This window comes from Protomyctophum bolini (assembly GCF_963924005.1).
Source record: "Protomyctophum bolini genome assembly, chromosome: 16".
NCBI classification, from domain to species: domain Eukaryota; kingdom Metazoa; phylum Chordata; class Actinopteri; order Myctophiformes; family Myctophidae; genus Protomyctophum; species Protomyctophum bolini.
Window position 1 is genome coordinate 29,240,800 of NC_137877.1, and position 26,842 is coordinate 29,267,641.

The following is a 26,842-nucleotide window of genomic DNA, read 5'->3' on the forward strand; positions in this document are numbered from 1 at the left end:
TTCAGCGAGAGTGTCCCGTCGCTTGCAATGAAAACAAAAGAAAGACACCAGATCTGCAAGCTAAGAGACCGTCGTGATCTATGGATCACGTGACTCGTTTTTTAACTTGTAGATCAGCGTTCTTTTTCGCACGCTTCAGGCGGCAGGAGGGTAGGGCATATATCCTATAGCCCGGAGGAGCGATCGTGCTGTGATTGGCGAGCTCGCCGAGCGATGCGCCCTAAGGATACGGAAGTGCTCATTCTACAATGGGATAGTTCCATAGAGTATTAAAAGGGGGATAGTTCCAGTGTTTGGCACTATATCAATCCGTGTATCTGTTCTGTTCTTTGGCTATATAGAAGTGTCTATTTGTATGTCTCTAAATGTTTTGATGAATTGAACAAGGTGGACCCTCTTGTAAACAAGTGTAATGCTTTATTGGGTCGTCCACTCACAGTTAAGTCTTTGTATTGAGTTGTGCTTGAAATGTACTATAATTCTACAAACTGTTAATACATATTTCAATCAATCAATAATGGTTGACTTGGCAATATTGCACACCCTCACTTAAATGATAACTAGAAGTAGCGCCGCCATGGCACGGGAAAATTATAATAAAATAAAGTGTGTGTGTGTGTGTGTGTGTGTGTGTGTGTGCGTGCGTGCGTGCGTGTGTGTGTGTGTGTGTGTGTGTGTGTGTGTGTGCGTGTGTGTGTGTGTGTGTGCAACTAAGCCTGTTGTAGCGCCACCATGAGGCTGATTTGAAAACTGTCAAGTGGCATTTCTTCCGTGGATATGCTCCTGAGGAGGAGGATTCTAAAAACGACACTGAACTTGCAGATCTGCCATTTTTGCCATCCAAATGCATTATATGGTTAAATGGGCCCTAAGAGATGCAGAAATTAACTAGAAAAAGTGCCCTTCTGGGCACAGGTCTCCACCAGGAGGATAGGAGAGTGTGTGATGTTTGGCAAAATGTTTAGGAGTAATTTAAACATGTTTGTTTGTGTTTGTGTGTGTGTGTGTGTGTGTGTGTGTGTGTGTGTGTGTGTGTGTGTGTGTGTGTGTGTGTGTGTGTGTGTGTGTGTGTTTGCACGTTGCTGTTTGATGATGTTGCGTAGTGGTCCTTAAAATGCTGAAATATGCCTGAATAATGCGTTTTATATTAACTGTACAAATTATGTGGATACATTGAGGGCGGGATAATAATCCTAGAACCTTATGGCAGAGTACTTATCGTCTGTGGAAGTGGAGCACTGGTAAGCTTGGCCCTAGCAACCAGATAGGCCTACCATGCCGACTCGACCCTATTCTGATTCTGGTAGTGGGATAAAACTTTATATCACACACTTCACATTATTTGATAAACAATACAATATGCTTTTCAAAAAGTACAAAACACTAACAACTTAATACAATGATTATGACAAGGAACCGTGAAAACGGTAAAATAAAGTGAAACATCGTAGGCCATGTCAACAATCTGGTGATTAACGTGAAAGATATTCCTAAATTAATTATATCCCCTGAGGAAAAATAAGTACAGTCAATATATATTATAATCATAAATCATGTCATGCTCTGTCTAGAGAAGTGTAACATCTCAGCAGCTCCTTAACATAAACACACACCTGAGGTAATGGTCTCATGACTCATGCTGTTTTTCAAACTTTTGTTGTCCTTTTCATGGTCCTAATTTTAGTTTGTTTTAGTTTTCTTTTTTACCTTGTGTTCAAAGGGCAAGAGCTCTACCTACTGAGCTATCCAGACAGAATGTGTGTAGAATTCACGTGTAGAACATTTCGTGCATTTTGATCAAAGATCCCAGGAGGAGATAGATTTGAACTGTTTTTCATATAATTTAAAACACGATACTTATGAGGCATGAGGAGACATACCAGTATAATGTGTATCGAAGTTGTTCATTCAAAGTTTGCATTTTCAATTGAGTGCTATAGCGCCACCTTTAGGCCAATGCTCTCACCGTTTGACATAGCCCTCCACCATATTGCCGCGTTTTGCAAAATCCGACTGCACGGTTAAATTGGGTATTAATTGTTTTTCAAAGTTTCAAATGCTCAAAATGATGGGAGGAACTTACTGGCCAAAGTGAGATATGTTTCACAAGAGTCAAGGCAGATGTGTAAACAAGGTCCATGGATTTTGGCCAAACGAGGCATGAATTAGGCCTATTCAAAGTTTTCATTTTCAAGCGATTGCTATACCGCCCCCCTTTGGCCAATTGGAGTAAGACTGGTTGCAGCGCTATTTGGCATAACCCTCTACCATATTGTAAAGTTTCATAAACATGTATATATTAGGGACCGATGGTCAAACTGTTCATGAGGTATGCCTGTTCAAAGTTTGCATTTTCAATTGAGTGCTCTAGCGCCACCCTTGGGTTGTGGGCTTCGCATCCTCACAGTTGGCATAGCCCTCTCTACCATATTGTTTTGCGAAAACCGACTGCACGGTTAAGTCAGAACTACTACTTTTGGCTTAAGAAGAAGGAGAAGAAGAAGAAAACAGACAGATAAATACAATAAAGGACCAAGAAGTCCCTTCTGGCTTGGTCCCTTATTACAATATGTGAAGAGGTTGAGGAGCGAGACAGAAAATGTGTACCTGTGAAGTCACAAAAAATTGTGCGAGTACACAGTTAATTTAAAAAACAAAAGTGAACCTTTATTATCTTTGCACGTTTGAGTTTTGATGCCATATTTCTCCACATCTCATAATTTCTTTATATATTTATATCTATTTATCTATAGAGATTTAACATGGCACAATTTGTTTAATTGTTTTTTTTTACCAGTGCTGATGAGCGTAAACCAGGTAACACGTTTTCTTTTGTTCTGTATTTACAATAAAATGAAGGAAATGTACACGACTCTATGGCATACACAATTTTGACAATACGTATGAATACAGTTTGATCCCTCTGTACAAACTAACATCTTTAGTTTACTATTATAATTTTACTTTTCTTTTTTTACAGATACTGTATGAGTTCACAATCCATTTTGGCTTCTGCACATACAACATACACTTTCCCCACCTAGACTCTTTGCCGCGTACCTTTCCTCACATGACTGACATCTTTCACCATGCTATCACAGCTATGGGTTTCAGAAAGAAACCACGAAAAAAACCAACAACAACTGACATCTAGACAGAGCAGGGCGCACATGTCTCATGATAGTGTCCCGTAACGTCCATCAACAGATCCACTGCATTATTCCATCTTCAAAAGAAATAAAAAAAAATAAAAAACATTCCTAAATTTCCTTCTTTGGCTCACATCCTCTTTCCATCTGTCTTTCGCTTGTTTGAACTCCCCCCCCCCCCCAACACACACACGCACGCACTCACTCACTTTAGAATAAACTCGCACACAAAAAAAAAAGTTCATGAAATAGTTCATCTGTTGGGAGAGTGGGTTGTGAACCCCACACCTCTACTACAAGTTGAAGATGTCCCTCTAGATACAGATCTCGACGTCTTCTCATCTGAACCTAAAAGCACTTTGTCCCCACCCCGCCAGGGTTTCCCCTAGGTCTATACCCAGGAGTCAGGGGAGCCAGGGTACTGCTCTGCCCTGTATGAAGGCCTTTGTGTGCTAGAGTAAAAGTCCACGTAGTTGGTGGTGGATTTGAGTCCATGAGGCTGGGAGCTGTAGTCTGCCGTGGGAGGGTAGGTGATGACTTCATCCATGTAGGGCTCATCATAGCCATAGGGGTGCTGAAGGTACATTCTGTAGGTGTCATAGTTCCTCCTGCCTGGCTCCTCACCGTAGTACATTGGCTGCAGGAAGACAAGCAAAGAGTTTAGGAAGACGTGCAATTCCGTAAGGCATGTCGTGAGGCAGAATGTAACAAAAAAGCATCACTAGTACTACCACAAGGTGTGTTTTCCCTACATTTCTGAGGGGCGTTAGACCCTTCTATATTCAGCTATAGTGTAGATCTTTGTCCTAATAGAAACATTAAATGCCATTGAAAATGCATGGAGAATGTACGTCATATGTGTCTGAGCAAATCAACATGCTACGTCATGATTGATGATGTACGATGATAAATAAAGAGCCCCATGAACACATATCTGGTTCTTGTTCCATTAAACAATCTGCCACAAACATGCTGGCGAAGCAGCACAAATGTGATGAAAAGCTCAGCCAATCAGTGAAGCCAAACAGACAGATATTTGGTGTGTCCATTAAGACCCGCGGACAGACAGATTTTTGCCACTAGACACTGCATAGCCCTGGGTCAAACACAGGTTTAGTGAATAGATATTACAATCCAAGGATGCATTTATCACTGTATATACATATACAGATTATGACTATCTTGAAACCTCAAAATGCTGTTAACAAAATAGCATATCCACAAGGTTGTATCGCAAAGCATTGGGAGCTTGTAAAAAAAAGGGAAGGAATAAAATAATAATTCTGAAATTCTTTTGACAAAATAATTATATATATATACTGTATATATATAAAAGGGATATTTACTTGCAACACATAAAAATGGGCCTGTGATCCAAAATGGGTCCCAATAGCTATTGCCTAATAATTAGCTGTCGCTTGCTGAAAGGAAACAGATCTCGTCGGCAAACGACACAGTGGTGTGATGGGAGTATAAATTGAGTTTATATTTTACCTGTGTTCTTCTTGGCTCCTCCCTTGTGGGTGAGGAATAGGACCCTATGTAATACGGAGAAGGTTTTAAAGACCCTAGAAGAGAAAAAGGGTATTAATGCACAGCAAATACTCTTACAAATCCATGATATGAATCCCTTTAGGACTGGTGTCTGCATTTTGATAAAGAGGGGAAAAGCTATGCTCTATGCAGTGCCAGGGGAGAAGAATAACACCAGGTTATAAAGCCAGCTACCAATGCATTGACATCTACAAAACACATTCCATAGGGTTTTTTTTCTTCTTCTTTTTTTTGTACATTTTCCAAGCAGAGGAATCCTGAAACTCAATTCTCCACTTCTCTGTGTGGGGCTGGGAATGTTGCGGGTGCAGCTAAGTTTGTTTAGTCTGCCCTGCCAGTGTCTGACCCAGCCGACCTTCTAACCAGCCAATAGCCAGGCAGTCTGGGTAGCTCAGATAGCGGCTTTGGATGTTATCAGATGATTTGATCTCCGTCATCAGCAGTTATCTTATCAACACCATTCAATGAAGCCAGTATGGACATTTCCACATACTGACCTTGTTGTCAGCCATTGTCCGACTATTTTTTTTGCTTTTTGCTTCAACCGCAGTAATTTCACTTCCGCATTTCCTAGTCGCCTAGGCAGTATGTGGAAATGTCCATACATTGAATGGTCCTGATAAGAACATACTGGTGATTATCGGTTGATAACAATCGAAGCGGATGGCTCATAAAGGGCTCCCCACGTGGCTGTAGTACTAGTAGTATGTCTAGGTACCCTTTCTGTGCCCGCCCGCATAGTCCACTTTGGGCCTGCAGTGGTAGTGTTGTAGAGCAGAGGTTCCCAACCACCAGTACACAGTCTGGTGCCAGTCCGCGGGACATGTCCCACCGGTACACAAGAAGGGTATCCTGGTGACGGCTACAACCGTCACCACAATTTTCCAAACAGCGGTGAAAAGTTTACTCCGTTCGAAAATACCAAGGATTCGTCAGCGACGTGTCACTGACTGTGGTTTATAAACTCCTGCGAGTCTGTGTTACTTCCGTGTTGCATAGCATAACAGTGACGTCACTGTCGATTCCTTGGTATCTTTACCGTTCACATGTTCAGAGCAGCACCAGCAGCATAACAAACAGTCACAGTCGCACTACACTAACACTACACGGTATGGGATTATAATTTAATTTCAAAACATTCAAGTATCAGAATATAATGTAACCCAGGTAAAGTACGCACTTAAACTGCATGTTTAACTAAAGTTTTTCACATGTCCAGACTCCAAGGTCATTTCTGAAAAAGACATGACAAGACAAGACAATGACCGTTTTTTTGGTCATTGTTGATATAAAGCCTTTTAGGTCAATGATATAACATTATATTGTGATAGCGGCAGGGTAGGCTATTTAGGCCAGTCAACTATCTTCTGTGGGTTAGGTGTTTGCGAATCATGCCGGGCTCATGCTTCTTTTGAGCTGACTCTGTAAGAGCTAGCAGGCCCTAGTAGTGGAGTAAAATATGTCGGTGATGGCAGTTGGTACAGGGGGATGTTGAGAGGGCATGGGGTCTGTTTGGAATGTAGCGGGGGGATAAAATGGATTACAGCCTTCACAGGCACAGACCCTGAGGGCATCCTTTCTTTACAGTCTGGTGCACATGGCCGATGTGGTTCAAATCATATTTCAAAGACTTTACTGATTTGCAAGCTATACGCAGCTCAATGATCAGCTCATTACGATTACTGTACCTGTATATTGGTTTTTATGCACACTGTTGTCCCCTTGGTAATTATAAAATTGCATAGTTGACTTTGCCCTCTGGTAATCTGAGCGGTTCTCTTTGATGCCCAATATGGCAGGAGACGAGGTGGCACTACCAGCTGTGGATGGAAACAAAAAGCACAATTTATACCTTTATAGGACATTTACAACTTGATCGGGGAATGTTGGAAACAGTGGACCAGGAATTGGAAATACGAGAGCCGGACCAACTTGTCGGATTAGTTTAATTTCTACATGGGTTGGGTGTTGTATGCAATATATGAAACTGCTTTTTGATTCCCATTGCTCAGACTAAACTGCTGATCTTCATCTGTGCCTTAGTAGTCTTATTCCCATTCTTGTACTGTATGGCATATAGCTAGTTTTAATTAAAACTTTCACCTGGATATGCAGGTGCTGAGCACCACCTCGTTATATCTCTAACTCATGTCTTTCTACCTACCAGGGTTGTTGACAGGGGACATCTGTATGGAGCCAGTAGGCAGAGTGGGCTGGGACTTGAACCTGTCTCGCTCTAATGTCGACACTGGAGTGAGGAAGTGGTTTTGGTTCCATCCATCCTATTAAGAGTAAGAGAAGAACAGTGTTATATATCAGTCCTGTGTTGCAGTTGTTTCCTTATGTTTTTGGTACAAAGCAGCAATGTTTGTAACATCACTACGATGCAGATGCACTGGAGCCACAGAGTGTGTGTGTGCGTGCGTGCGTGCGTGCGTCTATATATTGTTGAAAGGAGACAGATTGCATGATTGCAGTGTGGTTAAGGTTCTTACTTTCTTATAGATGGTACGCAGGTCCCTGTACTGCCACAGTGTATTCAGCACCTGAGCAGCTGCTTTAAGCACCTTCATGGAGTACCTAAGCAGACGGATACATAACAGGTTGTCTTTAGGTATTCCAGAATCACATGAGCCTCATTTCCAGTCATAAAAGCAAACATTGCATGTTAGCGGTGGAAGGAAGAATTTGGAAGAGTGGTTGCACTCAGAGTCCTTTTGGACACATAGGAGGCCAGAAATAGCTACCATGCCACCATTCCACTAGGAGGTGTAACCTCAGCATACATAATACCACCTTCCCTCTGGCTATGGCTTCTGTGTGTGTGTGCGTGAATGCATATGCTCCTATGTCTGTGTGAGAGTGTGCAATGTCGCCGGAGCACTATCAACGTCTGCTGTGTATTCATTAAGCTCTCCTCTGGACCAGGGTTCCGCTCAAACTGACACGTGCTGCTGTAACACACCTGTCCCCCCTGCCCTTGGTGATGTTGACCAGCTTCTCGATGCCGCCCGTGTCGGCCAGGGCCTTGGCATTCTCCATGTTCTTGCTCGTGACCTCGTGAAGCGTGCAGCAGATGGCCGCCACCGTCTCGTCAGACAAGAGCGTGGTGTTTCCTCCCGGGAGGCGGTTGACCAGGTCCCTCATTGCATACTTCCCTGAGGGAGGGACAGTGAGAGAGAGACTTGAGTGATACGAAATAATACGAACGTGAATTATAGTGGCAGTTTTCTGTAATTATTGCTTTTTGAGCGGTGCCTCCGCTCCATTACACAGCTATGTGTGTCCTTATATGTATGTATGTGTACGTGTATGTGTACGTGTACGTGTCCGAGCACGGACACCCCCACACCCTAAAGTGGCCAGTAGAGTACAGTAGCGTACAGCACAGTACGCGGATTAAAGTAAAGTGGCACAGAGTACACTACAGTACGAGTTCTGGGCACGTTCCTGGGGGTCTCGATGTCCCCACACAGTAGGGAAAAAAGTCCCTACAAGGTTGAACTTGCACAGGTTGTACTCTGCCATTTTAGTCTTGGCTGTACTCTACTGGCCACTTTAGGTGTTGCAGCTGTCCATGCTCGGACACATACACACGTGTGTGTGTGTGTGTGTGTGTGTCAGTCGAGAAATACCGATGTGGGGGTCCCCGGTATGTACATACATATGGACACACAGCTGCGTGAGGCACCGCTCAAAAATGGCAATATGTTGGCGTTTCATGTGACTCAGCTCAAATGAAGTGAACCAGTAGGCCTACAGCAGCACTAACCTATGACTCGGCTCAAATGAAGTGAACCAGTAGGCCTACAGCAGCACTAACCTATGACTCGGCTCAAATGAAGTGAACCAGTAGGCCTACAGCAGCACTAACCTATGACTCGGCTCAAATGAAGTGAACCAGTAGGCCTACAGCAGCACTAACCTATGACTCGGCTCAAATGAAGTGAACCAGTAGGCCTACAGCAGCACTAACCTATGAGCTCCTTGTTCCTGACATCCAGTGCCATGTTCCTCAAGGCAGTGGCGACAGAACACACCACGCGGTCGTTATCCATCCTCAGCAGCTCTACCAGGATTGGCAGTCCCTTCTCCTTACGCACCGCTGCTCGAATATATGATGCAAACTGCATTCGCACACACAAACCGGAAAATAAATGCACATTGCCGCACATATTTATCCACACAAGAACACGCACAGAGGGCATTAAAACGTCAAAAAGGTCCTCAGGCCATGTGGGACACACATTGCTGAGAATGGATTTTAGGCGTGCACGTTAACCACTTTCAACCTGGTGTCGCTATTTTAGGCATGTCATTATAGCCTCAATGCTATGGCAGTGCACAGATTAACGAGACAATTAAGTCAGACAGAGAATAGAAAAAGAAACTTGGTGCTTGACATGAAATTAGGTTATGCCTGGAGTCATTTATGGTCCTTTCAAGTCTTTCAAACCATTTGCTTCTACTTCAGATGTCGAATATAACTTTGAAAAGTGCAATGTAACGGCTTAATGAAAGCCTTTGCTAAATGAAAGCGGGCATGCTTACCTTCCAGTTGCCAGCAGACAGGTTTTGCAGTGACCCAGCAGAGCCTTCCAGAGTGGCTGGGTTGGAACTCTCAGCTAGCAGAGTCAGATAGGGTTTGACCACTGCTGGGTGCCACAGCATCTCTGCCCCCTTGGGAGACTTGGAGAAGCCAGGAATTGGCCCTACCCCATCCCACTGGATGACACGAAACAAATGGTTTGTTTAATTAATCTGATGGCGGTTGCTGTAGCTTTTCAGGACTGTGGGTTCACTGTGTGTATTTTATGTTAAATCTGACGTTTAAAATGGACTAATTGGCCTTACACCTGCAAGACAGGTTTACTTGCATAGCACATATCTCGGCTGTCGGGAAGAAACCCAAAATGTAACATTTTCAGGAAATTAAGATAACCTTATATTTTTTAAAACAAAGCAATACTGCCTCATCAGAGTTGGTATTGTGACTTTATATATTGTCAATTATGTGCATGAGAGGGGGGGAGAGGTGGTGAAGTTAGCCAGTTTGAGGGTCCAATGGAGTTAAGAGATTTTGTCCGAAGCCCTTTGTGCTACTTTTCATTGGTTCAATATTTCTTTTAACAAAGATGTGGAGTTAGGTGGTTCCTCCCAATAGCATTGATGTTATACATCATACTGTGTAAGAACATTATTCCTCCTTCTGTTCAGCCACTCGCTCACCCCTAAACTACACCACTGTTAGGCTCGCTCATCTCTAAACTACACCACTGTTAGGCCCGCTAATCTCTAAACTACACCACTGTTAGGCTCGCTCATCTCTAAACTACACCACGGTAGGCTCGCTCATCTCTAAACTACACCACGGTAGGCTCGCTCATCTCTACACTACACCACGGTAGGCCCGCTCATCTCTAAACTACACCACTGTTAGGCTCGCTCATCTCTAAACTACACCGCTGTTAGGCTCGCTCATCTCTAAACTACACCACGGTAGGCTCGCTCATCTCTAAACTACACCACTGTTAGGCTCCCTCATCTCTAAACTACACCACTGTTAGGCTCCCTCATCTCTAAACTACACCACTGTTAGGCTCGCTCATCTCTAAACTACACCGCTGTTAGGCTCGCTCATCTCTAAACTACACCACGGTAGGCCCGCTCATCTCTAAACTACACCACTGTTAGGCTCGCTCATCTCTAAACTACACCACTGTTAGGCTCGCTCATCTCTAAACTACACCACGGTAGGCTCGCTCATCTCTAAGCTACACCACTGTTAGGCTCACTCATCTCTAAACTACACCACTGTTAGGCTCCCTCATCTCTAAACTACACCACGGTAGGCTCGCTCATCTCTAAACTACACCACTGTTAGGCTCGCTCATCTCTAAACTACACCGCTGTTAGGCTCGCTCATCTCTAAACTACACCACTGTTAGGCTCACTCATCTCTAAACTACACCACGGTAGGCTCGCTCATCTCTAAACTACACCACTGTTAGGCTCGCTCATCTCTAAACTACACCACTGTTATGCTCGCTCATCTCTAAACTACACCACTGTTAGGCTCGCTCATCTCTAAACTACACCACTGTTAGGCTCACTCATCTCTAAACTACACCACTGTTAGGCTCACTCATCTCTAAACTACACCACGGTAGGCCCGCTCATCTCTAAACTACACCACGGTAGGCTCACTCACCGTGTCTTCTGTGGAACTCTTTTTCTTCTTCTTCTTTTTCCTGCCCCAGCAGCTAGAGTCCAACTCCTTGCTGGGTGACTGGTCGCCCAGCAGACCGTCCACCTCTTGGCCCCCAGTCAGTCCAGATGGGATCTCCAGCTCCAGGCGGTACGACAGGTTCCTCAGAGTGCATATACAGTTCTCCACAATCTGAGGGCAGGGAAGTGGAGAAGGCGATTGATTGATTGATTTATTGAACATTTTCTTGAAAATCCAAAGGATAAAAACAAAATAAAGCCTGGAAGCTTGTTTCCATTGTGGTCCTTAGAATAGAAGAATGTAGAATAGCCAGGTGGCAAAACAAAAAAGGCAAAGACAAAACAATAAAAGATGCATTAATATAAAAACCTGTTTTGCCAAAAATAGCAAATCTCCAAGCTACAAGTGACTCCAGTCAACTAAGTATTAGTTTAATTATCAGGGACTCCCAAACTCGACCCCTTGTGGTGTGGGAAAGGCCTCTGGGGGGGGGGGGGGGGGTAATGGCGGTTTAATGGTGTTATTTAAAACAAATGGAACAATCCGGTAAAACACTGTTGTAAGGAGAGTATAGCTGCGGGAGTATACAGCAGCTGCTTGTCTCTAAGTGCAGTGACATTCTGTGATTATTTGCCATAATCATATTAAAATAAATATTACATAATTTTCGGCCAAATACAACGAGACTGAGTGTTGGTGGTGCGTCAGCTAGGTCAGGAGTTAACAGGGGTGCACAGCCAAAAATGTTTGGGGAACACTCGTATATTTGAGGGGGTTAATACTACAGTATGAATGCAGCCCAGTACACCACAGCATGTACAGCCACTTAGAAAAGGGGATCTGGACCATGACAAATGGATTTAATTCCACAGCGTTTGCATTTTGCATGTAGGTATGCCTCACAAGACGTCTAGAAGCATAGAGGCATGACACAGTTATGAGGGCCAATTCCCATATGGTCGCTTTCTATATTACAAATAAGGCTTTTTTTCCTCTCCTTTTTCTTTCCTTTGTCACTTTACTGTTCATGGGTGCATGTCTGGGAGATTTCAATTTCTACCTCCAGCCCAGGGACACATAGTACGAAGGTAGGGCAATTAAATGAGCTATCTGGAATCTGAATGTTTGCCACGGTGTGTCTACGGGTTGCAAGTTTGGTGACAAAAGACATCGCATAGCTGGTGCTGCTAGGCGGGCAAATTAGCCAGCGGTAACAATGATTCAAACTGGCTGGGCGGGATGTTTCCCCAAAGCCTTTCATCATGTGGAAACATGTTTTCCTGTTAGCTTAGTGTGTGTGTGTGTGTGTGTGTGTGTGTGTGTGTGTGTGTGCGCATACCTTGTGAGCGTGCGTTTTGTACCTTGCTGAGAGCGTGCACTGACCTTGCTGTGCGTGTGTCGTGTGTGTACTTTGCTGTGCATGTGTTGTATGCAGTGGTGGAATGTAACTAAGTACACTACATTTACTAAGTACTGTAGTTAAGTAAAATTTTGTAAAATTACTTACTAGTTACTTAGTTAACACAAATCAACAACTTCAGCCCTATTTGAAAACTTGAAATGAGACATTCTGCATGAAGAGTACTTACTACTTTTGGTACTTTAAGTACATTTCAATACTTTTGTTCTTTTACTCAAGTAAACTTTTACTTGTAACAAAGTAGTTCTATAATGCAGTATTGATACTTTCACTTTTACTTAAGTGAAAACTTTGAGTCCTTTTTTTCCACCACTGGTTGTGTGTGTGTTGTGTGTGTAACTTGCTGTGAGTGTGTTTACCTTGCTGTGCGTGTGTGTACCTTGCTGTGCGTGTGTGTTGTGTGTGTACCTTGCTGTGCGTGTGTTGTGTGTGTACCTTGCTGTCGAAATCGGAAGTGTTGACACAGGCTTTGATGACGTAGAGGAGTGAGTCCACGAGACCTTCGCAAGTACGCATTTGTTTCCTGGCCTCTTCACCAGCTGAGCTTAGGTTCCTTCAAAACCACACACACGTCAACGTTTGTCAATAGAAAACAGTCTGAAAATGTTTGAACTGTACATAAACAAATTGAGAACAGACTTTGTGTGCGCATGCGTGCTTCCCCTAACCCAGCGCCGGAGAGTGTGGTGTGGGTTTTACTATCCAAAGGCTCCATCCATAATACATGAGGTGTGTGTGTGGTCGGACTGAAGCCATTATAAGCGCTTTGCTGAGTAAATGAGAAACTAACTGAGCGTGCTCATCTCGCACGCACACGCACACACACACACACACACACACACACACACACACACACACACACACACACACACACACACACACACACACACACACACACACACACACACACACACACACACACACACACACACACACACAGCTCAATTGACTGTTATCAATTAGAGGCGGCTGAGCTCCATATTGAGCACATGTCTTCAAAGGAAAGAGCCCCAGGAGACAGGCTGGCTGGCCCAGTGCATCCTTAGCATGGCTCCTGCACTAGGACTGTATTGGTACTTCTCTGGGAATGATGGCTTTAAAATATTACCAGTGATCTGGTAACACCACAAACGCCGCGGGGTATTTAGGACCATTACATCAGAGCACCCAGCCATTTGCAGCAACGGAGCACATTTAGCGATGCACCAGGCGCTATCCCGGATGTAGCTGAAGTAGCTAGATGTAGCCAAAAGACAACAACGGGAGGTATGATTAATTCTACCGCGACTAGCGACGGGACCGCGATGGCTCGTTGTTTTAAGATTTTCGGTCTCATCCACTAAAATGGGGGGGAACATTTTGGATGACGTCCCAACCGGAATGACATGGAATGTTGCCCAACAGGCGCTCCCAGGCTGTGGAGCGATGCGCTCAGTTTTGATATCAATAAAGTTCCGTCCTTTTATTAATCTCCGTCCTGAGCGTTGAGCGTTACTATTTGATAGGACGGAGAACTCTGTTTATGCCGCTCAGGGTGTTAACAAGGTCTGGTGTAGACGTCATCTTTGCGCAATAAGGTCCAATGTAATTTGATGTCATAATGTTGAGTATACTACAAACAAGCCAAGTGTGCTAGTATGCTAGAAAAAATCTGTCACTAGTTTGTGGCCCGGGCAAACATGTACAGTAATTTCTCTTTTGGGTCACGGAATAAAACGTTTGGGAACCACACTGCCTACGTGGATGCGTCTCAAAAGACACACATGCATACTGTACGTGGATGCAACTGCTCCAACTGTCCACAGTGGGGTGCTAGAGGCCAGGCCAGTGTGTATGCCGTACCTCAGACAGCCCGAGGTGTTCCTCAGCACCAGGGAGGAGTGGAACTTGAGCTTGTGGTCGTCATCGAAGGTGGAGCTGCTCCAGCCCGAGTGAGGGATAATCACAGTGTTGGTCATGGTCGTTAAGGCGTCCCGAATGATTGTCATCTTGACAGAGTCACATGACGACAGGTTCCACAGCACCCCTGTGAAGACACACACACACACACACACACACACACACACACACACACACTCATAAACATGCAGGTAGGCACGTGGACGCAAACCGTCACATTCACACATGTACATGGCACACACACACACACACACACACACACACACACACACACACACACACACACACACACACACACACACACACAGTTGAGACCTAAATAGAGATGCCAACGAGTGGGTCCTTTTACAGCTGTGTGAGTGTGTGTGTGTGTGTGTGTGTGTGTGTGTGTGTGTGTGTGCGCGCGTGCGTGCGTGCGTGAGCGTGTGTGTGTGCATGCGTGCAAAAGCACATAATATACACACACAAACTGAACCCTGGGGAACATAAAAGTCCTCCAAATGAAACCAGTCCTGCAGCAATGCAGCATGCATGCGTCCAGGTCCAGGCATCTGCATCAGATAGCATGCTAGCAGAATACCCACCAGGCGAATATTATTCACTTGAAATGGAGAAAAAAAAGAAAAAAAGAGAATTTCCATACGGTGTTGGTTCAGACATTTTAAATGAAACATGAAAAATGTCTCCCCAAGATTAATGTAATAATTTCATTCATTTTCCAAATGCATTTACAGCAAACACTGATAGTTGCACACAGTCCAGGGCAGGCACTAGCCTTTGATTCTGCATCTGTGAGGGATTAGCTTGCATGTAGCATGTTCTTCTAATTAGATGGCACCACGCTTCTCAGCTGATAGCGAGGCTCAGGCAGTCAACGTTCCTGCCGGGCACAAGTTAACCTTGGAAGGCGCCAATGCTGCTGGAGCTCAGATGTGTGGTACACAGGCACAGCCACGGAGCTAATCACGAGTGCTGCCACAGCAAAATGAAAAGAATGACACAGTAATGTCTCCACACACCCGCATGTGGTTTTGAAAGAGGGAGAGAGAGAGAGGGAGAAACAGATCTCGAATTTCTCCCTTCTTTCTATTGCAATTTCCGACCTGGCCTTGTTGTAAATACAGAAAGTACAGCATGGGTGGAGGCAAATTATTGCATTGCACTTTGTGTGTGGTTGTGTGTGTATACGTGTCTGTTAAGAGAGATCCTAAAGGAATTGTAGCCTTCCTGAACTGTCCTCTTTCAACCTCAGCGTGTATTTCCTCTCCACTCTCTCTAATTATACCAATAGAGATGATAAGAGTCCCTAATGTGTCTCAGGGGGCCCCATTCAGACCCAGTGCCAACAACATGCCAGAGAAAGACGGATATCTGTGGGCCAGAGAAATAAGAGAAATAAAATCTCTTAAACGAGGGCAAAAAGCTTCAGATTCCTAGTCTTCATTCTGACGTGAATATCAAAACAAAAAGGAATGCCACTTGGCTCTCTTCAGTTAACATGCAGCACGTGCCTCTTATCTCTGCCTTACAGCGGTGTGCGCGAGTGTGCGCATGTGTAAGTGTGTGTGTATGGGACTGCAGGCCGAGGCACAGCCTAACGTCTCCACTCAGGCTGTGGGATTAATTTCAATCAAACCTTTCAGATGTGATGGAGCCTTGGCCATGACTCTGGCTGTCGACTGTACCGTCCCTTATTTTTACTTTTGCACACACACACACACACACACACACACACACACACACACACACACACACACACACACACACACACACACACACACACACACACACACACACACACACACACACACACACACACACACACACACACACACGCACACACACACACACACACACACACACGCACACAGGCTGCTAATGCAGTGATAATAATACAAAGCCTCTCTGTGCAAAGATTTCCTAATTTCCCAGCTGTTATCAATTACTTATTTAAAAGATCTTCCGGTCCGTACCACCTATTTAATAGCTAAACTTGGGACAAACAAGTCCTCCTGCAGCTTGCGGAGGCTGATGTATGCCGCAGGAGACAAATCACCAGTCAGAAACGTATGTGCCTGACAATGTCTGCAGTGCTACACCAGCAGGCGCCAGTAGCTGCAAGTCACATTTGACAGTCAGATGGAGCACAGCTGTGTACTAGTGTTTATGCATGTGCGTGCACGCGGGAGAGAGTACATGCTCTCTGTGTTGTAATGTACAATGGTACCAAGGTAGGTACTAGTACAAATACCTCAACATCGCACTTAAGTACAGTACTTGAGTACATATACTTAGTTACTTTCCACCACTGCCAGTCACAATAATTATAATCTCAAAAGAAGTCAATGAGGTACTGGACTGACTTTATACTGTAATTTGGTATTACCTCAACAAAACCTTTCATTAACACTTAATGTTTTCAATTGCTAGTTTAAAGTCTTATAGAAAACATGAATTATCATGCGTTTAGTACATTTTGGTCCAGTCATTTTGAAATGTATGATAAAGTAGGGTATATTTCTAGGGTTTCTACTGGTTCTAGTGAGTGAAGACACGCCCCCTCTGCAGTTGAAGCCAATAGCATTAACAGTGCAATTCTGACCGGACATAGAATGGTTGATTTGAAATTGCTGAAAAACAGGCTTCAAAACGGGTTCTGTAGAAACCAATGGCGTCACTTTGGCGTCTGTGGTGCAGACTGAAATGTTTCTTTCCTATTAAAGCGCAATGGTTCTTTTTCCTGTCGCGGACACCCAATGTATTTGGCCGTGGACTCCAATATGAAACTATTTCGTGCCAGGGACCACCCATACAAGATATGAGTTGTTTCAAAAATATTCAGAAATTGTTCGCATTAGCTTCCTATGTTTGTACAAGCGGATTATGTTATTATTTTGCTGTGGATCCCCTGGAACCCCGTTAAGGGACCCCACTTTGAGAACCTCTGCTTTAGAGTGTAGCACAGTATAAATGTAACCGTGTTGGAGCCTTGGAGTCATGCCAGATTTGTGGGTCCTATGCCGATCCTGATTTTGCACAAAAAGTGCAACATTGTCTACCCAAATTGGAAAAACGTACATTTGATTAAAGTAATTTAACAACATTTAATTTATAATCAAACTAATAAAATAAACACAATCTTTTTTTAATAAAAACGTGAGCATTGTGAGCTTGTAGATCAGCTATTTTTGGAAACATCTGAAAACTGTCCAAAATAGGGATGCTAAGTTGAAAGTGTTGGGGACACATCGGCTGCATAACTGCAGATCAAAAAAGTATATTATTGGCACATACAGTATATATCGCTCTGGCTCTACTGTGTGTGCATTGGAGTATTTGGATGGTTAATGCAGACTCAGAGAGAGGCTAGATGACAATCAGCAAGCTGTTCTGTATGGCAGAGAATGAAATGAGGCTTTGCAGAGGCTGTAGCGCGTCTCGCTTCAGGACCTACACTCTGTTCCAAACACTGAGCCTAGCTCTGTGGGGTTTATTTCCCCACAGGCCATCCACAAATACACACAAAACAAGATTTGTCCTTTGGATAATTGCCAAAACATGCCTCATCTAACTGCGGCCAAGGACTATATAGCAAAAGTATAGCGGAGAAAACTACTCGCACTGCAGAAATGTACAATCAGGCTCTCATAAGCTAAATTGAATCTCACCTTGGTTAGGTGGTTGGTTATGTTTGTTGAGAGTGAAGCCATGATAAGAGCTGGATTAATTAGGAAAAGGCTTCCACAACATTGAGAGAGTGTGTGTGTGTGTGTGTGTGTGTGTGTGTGTTATCTTCCGGTGACATATATGGCCCTCTGTACTGGCCAGTGGCCAGGTGTACCGTGCATAACAGCTGATGACAGCGCAGGGTGGTGTGAACTGTTGATCTCGGGTGGGGGAATGGGTGGGGGTGCTTGTAAGGACAGTGCAACAAAACAACAACAGCAGCAGCTGAAAGGGGCAGGACCCGAGAATGTGTCACAAGTCCCCACAACATGACCCCCTAACCTAGAGCCCTGAACAGGCACAGACTGCTCCTGTAGCGAATGCTCTGTGGAACTCAGGAACCCGGGGCAGCTAGGAAAAGGGCCAGTGATGCAGGGACGACAGACGGCGTCTCGGTTAGGCTTGTACAACAGTGTTTGCTGCCCGAAGGCATGTTTAATTTTCAAAGACGACCATGGCCCAAACAAGCATTTTACAACGGGAGAGACAATGGCGGGGCACTGGGGAGTGATTTCTGTCCGTTTTAATTAGCACTCTAATGGTGGACACCCCTCATCAGCCAGCTGAAAACTCTTCATGTGAATTGTACTCATCGCTAGCGATTATCCAAAGGTGATGTGGCGGCACTGACCTTTTACTAATTGTTCAGAGTCTCAAACTACCAATTAGCCACAGTTTGGCTACTGACTGGGAGGGGCGGGGGGGGGGGGGGGGCTGTTGACTCTACTACAAACATCCCTCTGTTCGAGTGGCCTTTGAAGGAGAAGAATCAGCTTACAATGTGAAGCGTTTCAGTCTTTAAACCTCTGCCTTAAAAGACAGAATTTGGAGGAAAGGAGGAGCAATAATCAATTGACAGTGATGAACTCTCATTATAAGACAGTGACATTCCTCTTTAAAAACATTGCATTAACTTAACTGAAATCGGTGAGCATGTGTTCACTGGAAATGTCAGTCGATTATTTCTTTCCTCTGGCTTGCATCAAGCTGGAGCAAACCGAAACTTAATTGAAACAGGAGACCGGGGGTAGGGGATGCGAGGCTACACTAGCACAACAAACAACATGGTTGTGCCTCTTGCCCTGCGCTCGTGCTCCCACTGTATTATGTGTGCCTGTGGGGATTGTTGGGCTGTAATCTGAGACCATTAGAGTGAGGGAGGCCGGAGCCAAATGTGAAGTGCTGACTCAGGCACCTGGGAGCCAAGCGTCTTGGCTTGGCTTATTTTCTGTAACTCTCTACCCCAATCCTAAACAACTGATTTACACGCTGTTTTCAGAGCTCAGACAACACACAAACACAAGGACAGTGATTTCTTTCTTCTTCTACAGGCACTGCGAGTGACCGCGGAGTCTTGGAGCATTTCACAAAATGAGAACAATACAATACATCTGCTAAAGTAAATTACTGAAAATAATATGAGCAATAATAAAGACAGTAGTATATAACTAGAAATTAGTCATATTATACCAGCTTGCGGCAAGCTTTTTTTGGCCTAAATTTAAACATCCTGTCTTGAACAAACTAAAAGATGTCATTATATTAAAGGGTAGGTAACCTCACAAAAAACATGCAGTAATCCTGGTCTCTAAAATACCAGCCAGGGCGCCTGATGGAGGGGAAAGGAACTTGTTGGAATAACGTGTTCCTTCCATGCGCTACGTCCAACCAGGGAAATTCCCCCCGTCAGGCAAAAAGAAGCAGCTTGGACCATAGATATAAAAAAGAATAGATGCCTCATTGGCCGCCAAGTTCAGTGGAGCCATGTGTGTTGACGGGAGGGCGGAACAATTCACACTGGGGGAGGAAGTGTGGAAGGCACAGACCCGGACATGTGCTCTGTGACGGACACTCATGCTTCCGCGGTGCTTCGCAAGGAATCTCTGGAAAGTTTTGCCCTCCCTTGAGCACATACGGCCAGGAGCCGGAAAGGGCGTCTACCTTTATATGTCTATGGCTTGGACTCCTCATGCATAGAAGGAAGCATGAGGTCAGTCCGCTGCCCCCCCCCCGCGCGTTGGCAGAGGAAGTGTAGTGCCCAGGATTGCATTATATAATTGACACTGGGTGAAGAAATTGGGTGGGATAAAAAAAAGAAAGTCTTTAAAATAAAATCTAGTAGTCAGTGGGTTCCACAGACCACTCATGGGATGTGGAACCCAGTGACTACATTGGCAAAAAACAAACCATGTCACTCTTTCAAGTATATTCAATGCACAAAAGTACCTATGTCACTGCTATGCTCTAGTGACTAGTCCAGTGGTTCCCAAACATTTCAGGTCGAGACCCAAAAGAGAAATTAGACGTTTGCCTGGGACTGAAACTAGTGAAGTGATGTATTTTTTCTTTAAATGTATGAAAAGAAAATGGGATTTTTACTCGAGTCGTGACCCATAAAAATTGGTCCGTGACCCATAGAAATTGGTCCATGACCCACAAATGGGTCCTGACCCACTGTTTGGGCCACCACTGCTCTAGTCTAACTGCTAGCCCCAAACTGAATTGACAGTTCTAAACTCTGTAAAAAGATGTATGTTTTGCTTACATCGACGTGTTGTTCCTATCTACTTCCATGGCCAACTTTGTTTGAGCTGGCATGCTTTTTTTCCATGTACTCCCTATGACCGCAGAAGCTGTCTGCTTGGCATGATTTCAATCAGCTGATGCAGGGAAGGAAGAACGGCTGGTGATATCATAGAGGACGTGATGAGACCTGAGGTACCACATACGATTTAGTCCAGAGTCCATTATATGATACAGCCAACTCAAAGAGCCGCACCGAGAAATGAGAGGGATATGACAATCAAGATTCATGACCGTCTCACTAAAGCGTGATGGCTCTAACCTGCTGGCAGCCCCCCCTAATACTTGCACTTCCACAAGGTTAATAATTCAGTCATCCCCTGTCCAGGTTGCATAACACTCACCGTGGGCAGAACTCTGGAGTAGGATGTGGGCACAGGCCTCTGAATAATGCACAGTGAGATGGTGCTGGATAGCTGTGCGCTGGAATGCGACCTCACTTCACTTCCCAGCGCCAGATGGAAAGGGAAGATACTACTATACAGAGTGGTGACACAGTGCAGAGGTTCCACATGGGCTTATGAAACTATGTGAACGCTGTACTCACTTATTTATATTCAAAGAGGAGGAGAGGGCACAGTTGATAGTTCAGTGTGCATGCTTAACAGATACACATGCATGTTTCATGCACACAAAAGGACAATCGTCTCTTAGGCCCCATTTAAACTGGCAGCCAAATCCAGCCTAAATCAGATCTGTGCCAAATCCAGATTGGAATCCCAATTGTTTTATGAAGTCTGAACACAAACAAGTCACATGGAATCCCATTTTTACTAATCCGACTTGAGACACATTCAGAGATAGTTTCATTTTCCACTGTTATCATGCATGCATGTATGTATATGATTTTGTTGTTGTCGCTTGTCTGTTATGTCGCATTTCCTGAACGTAATCAACTAGCGCCTACATCATTATGCCTAGGCCGTTGCCACGGTAACTAAAGCCGATATCTGTGACCGATCTGATCTGATCACTTGCAAATGCGTGGCCAAAATATGGGATTTGAGAAATCCATTTAGATTTGACTGCAGTCTAAATGGGCCCTTACACTCTCACACGTGTCTCACGCAGGCATCCTCACACATGTCGCAAGCAGGCCTGCATCCTTACCTGTAACAAGTTCTCGCACTTCTGCATCCACAGTCTTCCTCAGCAGGCGGAGCAGGGCAGGGATGCCCCCTGCGTTCTTTACGGATATCTTGTTGTCGTCCATAGCCTTGCCGTAGACCAGGTTCCTCAGCGCTCCACACGAGTTCCTCTGGACCTCCAGGACCTTATGGTCCAGCAAGTCTACCAGGTGTTTGATGCCCCCCAATCGGCACACCTGGGGACGGGGTTAAATGAGAGCCATGAGTTCACACACTGGTATGGATGCAGGGAACAGAACCCAGACTGCCAACGCAGCAGTTTGGCTGCCCAGACACTGCAGACGGCACAGAGAGTTGAAAGGCAGGAGATAAAGGTCTGGGCGGTAATTCAGAATCAATACTGTAATCTCACATAAGAATTGGCCATAGATTACAATTTAGGCATTTAGATTAAGTAGGAATGTAAAAAAACAAAAGGTTCCCAATCATGAGTGAAGGCAAGCATTTATTCTTGTGAGAATCTGCTCGCACGCGCTCGCGCACAGCTGCGCACGCACGCGCACACACACACACACACACACACACACACACACACACACACACACACACACACACACACACACACACACACACACACACACACACACACACACACACACACACACACACACACACACACACACACACACACAGAGGAATCCAACATGTTATTTGGAAAATGTAATGTAAGCAAGCAATGAAGCTGCCATTAAAAATAAATAAAAACTAATTTCTATATCAAATTATGTGATATGAATACAATTCAGTATGTTGATATTTTTCCACCGGAGAATGAGAACCACATTCCTTATATCAGTAAAACCTTGATTTGAACTGACCTTATCAAAATCTAATGTTATTTTCTTGGAAAGGCATTAAAACTGTCTACATAACTGTATGGTGCATAAATAAGCTTGCCTACATTTAAGAATAGGGCTGTAGCGGAAATAGCGATGTGTGTTTGAGCGCGTGTGTGCATACAGTATGTGCATCTGCGGCATTGTGTAAAATACAACTCTTTTGTGATTATCTATGTGTCAGCTTGTTTGCAGCCGTATCCCAGTATTCTATGAATGCTCTGAGGACCCTGGTGGTCCCCCCCCCCCCCCCCCCCCCCCCCCCCCCCCCACACACACTCCACTGCGGTAAAGGGGGACTGAGTGGCCACGCTAAGGTTTACAGTCTTCGGTGCACAATTGGACACACTGGTGCATACACCCCCCCCCCCCCCCCCCCCCAGGGTGAGATCGTACAAATGGACCTCCACACGCTGGCTACTGATGAATAGAGTTTTTAAGGGGGGGGGGGGGGGGGGGGGGGGGAAGGGGGGTTGTGGAAACCCTCAAGCACTAAATAATGGGTATCGATCAGCGTGCTCAGTAAAAGTAGAGCGTAGCGGTAAGTGCAGGGGAGGGGTTGAGGTGTTGGGGAAAGGTTAGGTGCTTGCTGGTGTGTGGGCCGATGAGCGAGGTGCATGGTCAGAGACCATGGTGTGCGCCTGTGAGGCAGTGGTGGAAAAAGGTACTCACATTTTTTACTTATTATCAATACTGCAACATAAAAATACTCTTTACTCTTTACTTACAAGTAAAGGTCCGGAATTAAAATACAGAAGTATTGGCTTAAAGTAAAAGTCATTGTGCAGAAGGTCCCATTTCAAGTTTTCAAATGGATAAAAATCTATTGAAAATAGCCGATCTACAGGCCGACAGGCCCGACAAATCGCAACGCATTGTGAGCTTGTAGATCGCCTATTTTCAAATAGCTGAAATGTATACAGTATAGGACTGAAGAGGTAAATGTATATTTTGTAATAATCAAAATCCACAAAGTAACTACAGTAGTACGTAAAAGTTTCAAATAATTGTAGTGGAGTAAAAGTACAAAATTGTAAAGGTATATTCCATGATTTCACTTAATTCAAATATCACCTTTTTCTTCTTTTTTTTGTGATAATCCTCCCTACTTTAGTGTGCTGACCATAATTAGTTCCTCCCTATTCCCAGTGAACCGCAGGGGTCAAAAAACCCTAATTTCGGCTTTGGTTTGTGGGTGAGAAAGCCTTCCTCCAATCAGGATTGATCGGGGCAGGCCTTGGTGCACGTGCGGTTGGCCTGTTGCGTGTCATCCACTGTAGAGCGTGTGCATGTGCATATCTTGTTACCGGGGCGGAAACTGAATGCTCCTTTAAGTAAATGTAATTAGTTACTTTCCACCACTGGCTGAGCGGCGGTGAAAGTTAATACCCACCTCGACCTTGACTCTGTTATCGCCGTAGCACAGGTGCTGCAGGTAGGCGGCTGCGTTGGCCTGCACCGAGGGGAACTGGTGCTGTAGCATGTGGATCACCTCGGGCAGCTCCGGGTCTCGCCATGCAAACTCCCTGCCAAGACAAAAAAGCACACAGAGGTTATCAGCGTGACAGCAGAGACCAAACAACAAAATTCCCTCCACCCGCACCGAACCCCGCGTTGGCAAGCCTTGCACCTGTCCCCCCACCCCCCTATACCCACCACCACCCGCAGGGCCGACCCATGCACGTACGTATATCCCAGGAAATTATATTCGTATCCTGTTATATATTACATCCCACATGCGATACAGTTGAATTATTGCTGTCCCCCCACACAGGTTATTAGAAAAAAGGGAGGGAGGGAATTTTACTTCAGGCATTTGGAGGTTCAGGTACATGGAGTTATTTGTCATGTACTGTAGGAGAACACTGTCTTACCGACAAAAGCTGTCCACATGGAAGTAGTGCTGCATAGCTACTGGAATGTGAACTGTGTAAGTTTCTCTATTTGGTCCCATGGTTTGATAATGGGGCAAATGCTGATGTCTGAAGAGGGAGCGAGAGAGAGAGCAGTAGCATCAACATATCCCAGGAAATCGAACAGAAATGGATGTATTGACGTTTAACGTGTGGGCAGTTTATTCTATTGCCCTTTGTCAGTGCGTCAATGGTATGGAGACTGAGTGTAGTCCAATCAGATCAGCTCTTAAAAAACAAAACAAAAAAAACACCCAGTTTTGACAATCAACAATACAAATACACTGCTGTATTTCCCCATGCTTCCTCAAATGCAGATATTGGGGCCAGAAATCACTCACTACTCACTGTCTGTAGTGAACTACACTACGTAGGGAGTTCAACAGTTTGTAAGGCTGACCAAATGTATAGTGAGAATTATTATTATTATTGTAATGAATCCAAGCACTCATCATGTATTGCACTGAAATAAAAATGAGAGGAGAGAGCGCATGGTTTTGGTATGTTTTAACCCTGGGTCATTTAATCCATTAGATCATAGTGCCCAAGCCATTTATAGCAGCGGAGCTCAGATGAGTTTACTACAGTATAGTCACCTACAGAGAACTCCCTATAGATAGTGAGTAGGGAGTAGTGTTTTCACCTACAGAGAACTCCCTATAGATAGTGAGTAGGGAGTAGTGTTTTCACCTACAGAGAACTCCCTATAGATAGTGAGTAGGGAGTAGTGTAGTCACCTACAGAGAACTCCCTATAGATAGTGAGTAGGGAGTAGTGTTTTCACCTACAGAGAACTCCCTATAGATAGTGAGTAGGGAGTAGTGTTTTCACCTACAGAGAACTCCCTATAGATAGTGAGTAGGGAGTAGTGTTTTCAATGTTTTCAGACACAGCACCTACAGAGAACTCCCTATAGATAGGGAGTAGGGAGTAGTGTTTTCAATGTTTTCAGACACAGCACCTACAGAGAACTCCCTATAGATAGGGAGTAGGGAGTAGTGTTTTCAATGTTTTCAGACACAGCACCTACAGAGAACTCCCTATAGATAGGGAGTAGGGAGTAGTGTTTTCAATGTTTTCAGACACAGCACCTACAGAGAACTCCCTATAGATAGGGAGTAGGGAGTAGTGTTTTCAATGTTTTCAGACACAGCATACACAATGAAAGCCTGAATGTTACCCCTCATTGGTCCATTTGTACACTCTCTGAGTTAAATGAACACTCAGGATTTTACTGTGTAGGACAACAGCACTGTCCTCCCCTGGACTGGTGTTACCACTCTACACTAACATACAAGACTGTGAACAACAGAGCTCCTGATGTGCAAGGTCAGGAGTTTACCGCTTAAGTCAACGCTGACCCCCCCACCCCCCCTCTCTCTCTACACTCACACATGGCTATGTGACAGAAACAGACGCAGCACTTCAGTGCATGTGAGAATCCATTGTAAAGTGTCCAGACGTAGTGTGGGCAGCTTAATGGCTAAGGCTGTGGATGGCTCGCTGTTTTAATAGTAAGAGGACACCAGTGTTGACCCAGCAGAATAGAGACGCCTTGTAAGCGTTAAGTAGCGCTCATGGCTGGCTGATTCACGCGACACCACACCGCACTGGCTGCTGATCGTTGCTTAGAGACACACCAACATTTAAATTGTTTTCCTTACCTCGGGTCCTTCTGTATGCTGTCTATGGAGGGTGAGCGGGTGGCGCTGTCGTCCATCACGATGGCCTGGCGGGCGTAGGTGGGGTCAGGCGGCCGATACTGCGCAGAGCGGTAGGGATCGGCGTAAGTGGCCGCCGCGTTGAGAGCATAGTTGCTTCTTTGGTAGGTCATGGCACTGCGCTGGCTGGAGCTCCTCTGGAGGCTGCCCACACCTAGTGCCGGAAGAGACGAAAAGAAAAGGAAAATAACAACCAGATAAAACCTCCACTGTGAAACTTAAGGCAGAAGTAAGGACACATGCAAACAACACCGACCAACCAGCGAGGGTTTGTGTTGTCGCTCAAGACCTTTTCAGCTAAACACCGGGCATACAAGAAAATACACACACTCACGCCTGCTCTGAGAGGTGAAGCAAATCCTGCCCGTCTGGAACCAATTAGTGATGATGATAAAACACAGCTCCCATGATGCCACGGTGCACAAGCCTCCCGTCTTCAAAGGCCCATTTGCATTGTTGTTTGTTTTACAAGCCAGTGGGATCCTGCAGGTTTACAGAAGGGGGCTGGTGGCCTCAACCAGCAAGATGATGCACAAAATCCCTTCCTTTATCCCTCAAACTCACACCTCTCTCACTGCTTTCCACTCACTGTTGTAGGCTCAGGCCAACAGTAAACCGAAACCGCGTCTAAAAGCCAGACAGAGAAGCAGTGACTCCCCACAGG

At 44.9% G+C, this 26,842-nt stretch overlaps 1 protein-coding gene across 5 annotated transcripts in view; it reads right to left on the minus strand.

The window, feature by feature from the left end:
- Nucleotides 1-2,475: 2,475 nt before the first annotated feature.
- The window catches only part of pkp4 (plakophilin 4), a 90,130-nt gene continuing 65,763 nt past the window's right edge, over nt 2,476-26,842 (minus strand). For 2 of the 5 annotated variants that reach the window (XM_080786515.1, XM_080786513.1), the window contains exons 9-22: nt 26,122-26,332; nt 23,938-24,070; nt 21,671-21,884; nt 14,195-14,378; nt 12,788-12,905; nt 10,915-11,103; nt 9,255-9,428; nt 8,680-8,830; nt 7,669-7,861; nt 7,199-7,283; nt 6,868-6,985; nt 6,392-6,523; nt 4,644-4,717; nt 2,477-3,786 (exon numbers count right to left, since the gene is read on the minus strand). In XM_080786515.1, coding sequence (XP_080642641.1) covers nt 3,541-3,786; nt 4,644-4,717; nt 6,392-6,523; nt 6,868-6,985; nt 7,199-7,283; nt 7,669-7,861; nt 8,680-8,830; nt 9,255-9,428; nt 10,915-11,103; nt 12,788-12,905; nt 14,195-14,378; nt 21,671-21,884; nt 23,938-24,070; nt 26,122-26,332 — 2,222 coding nt within the window. In that variant the 3' untranslated portion in view covers nt 2,477-3,540. Of the gene's footprint in view, nt 3,787-4,643; nt 4,718-6,391; nt 6,524-6,867; nt 6,986-7,198; nt 7,284-7,668; nt 7,862-8,679; nt 8,831-9,254; nt 9,429-10,914; nt 11,104-12,787; nt 12,906-14,194; nt 14,379-21,670; nt 21,885-23,937; nt 24,071-26,121; nt 26,333-26,842 lie in introns of all 5 variants that reach the window. The other 3 variants (XM_080786512.1, XM_080786514.1, XM_080786516.1) reach the window with 3 other exon arrangements.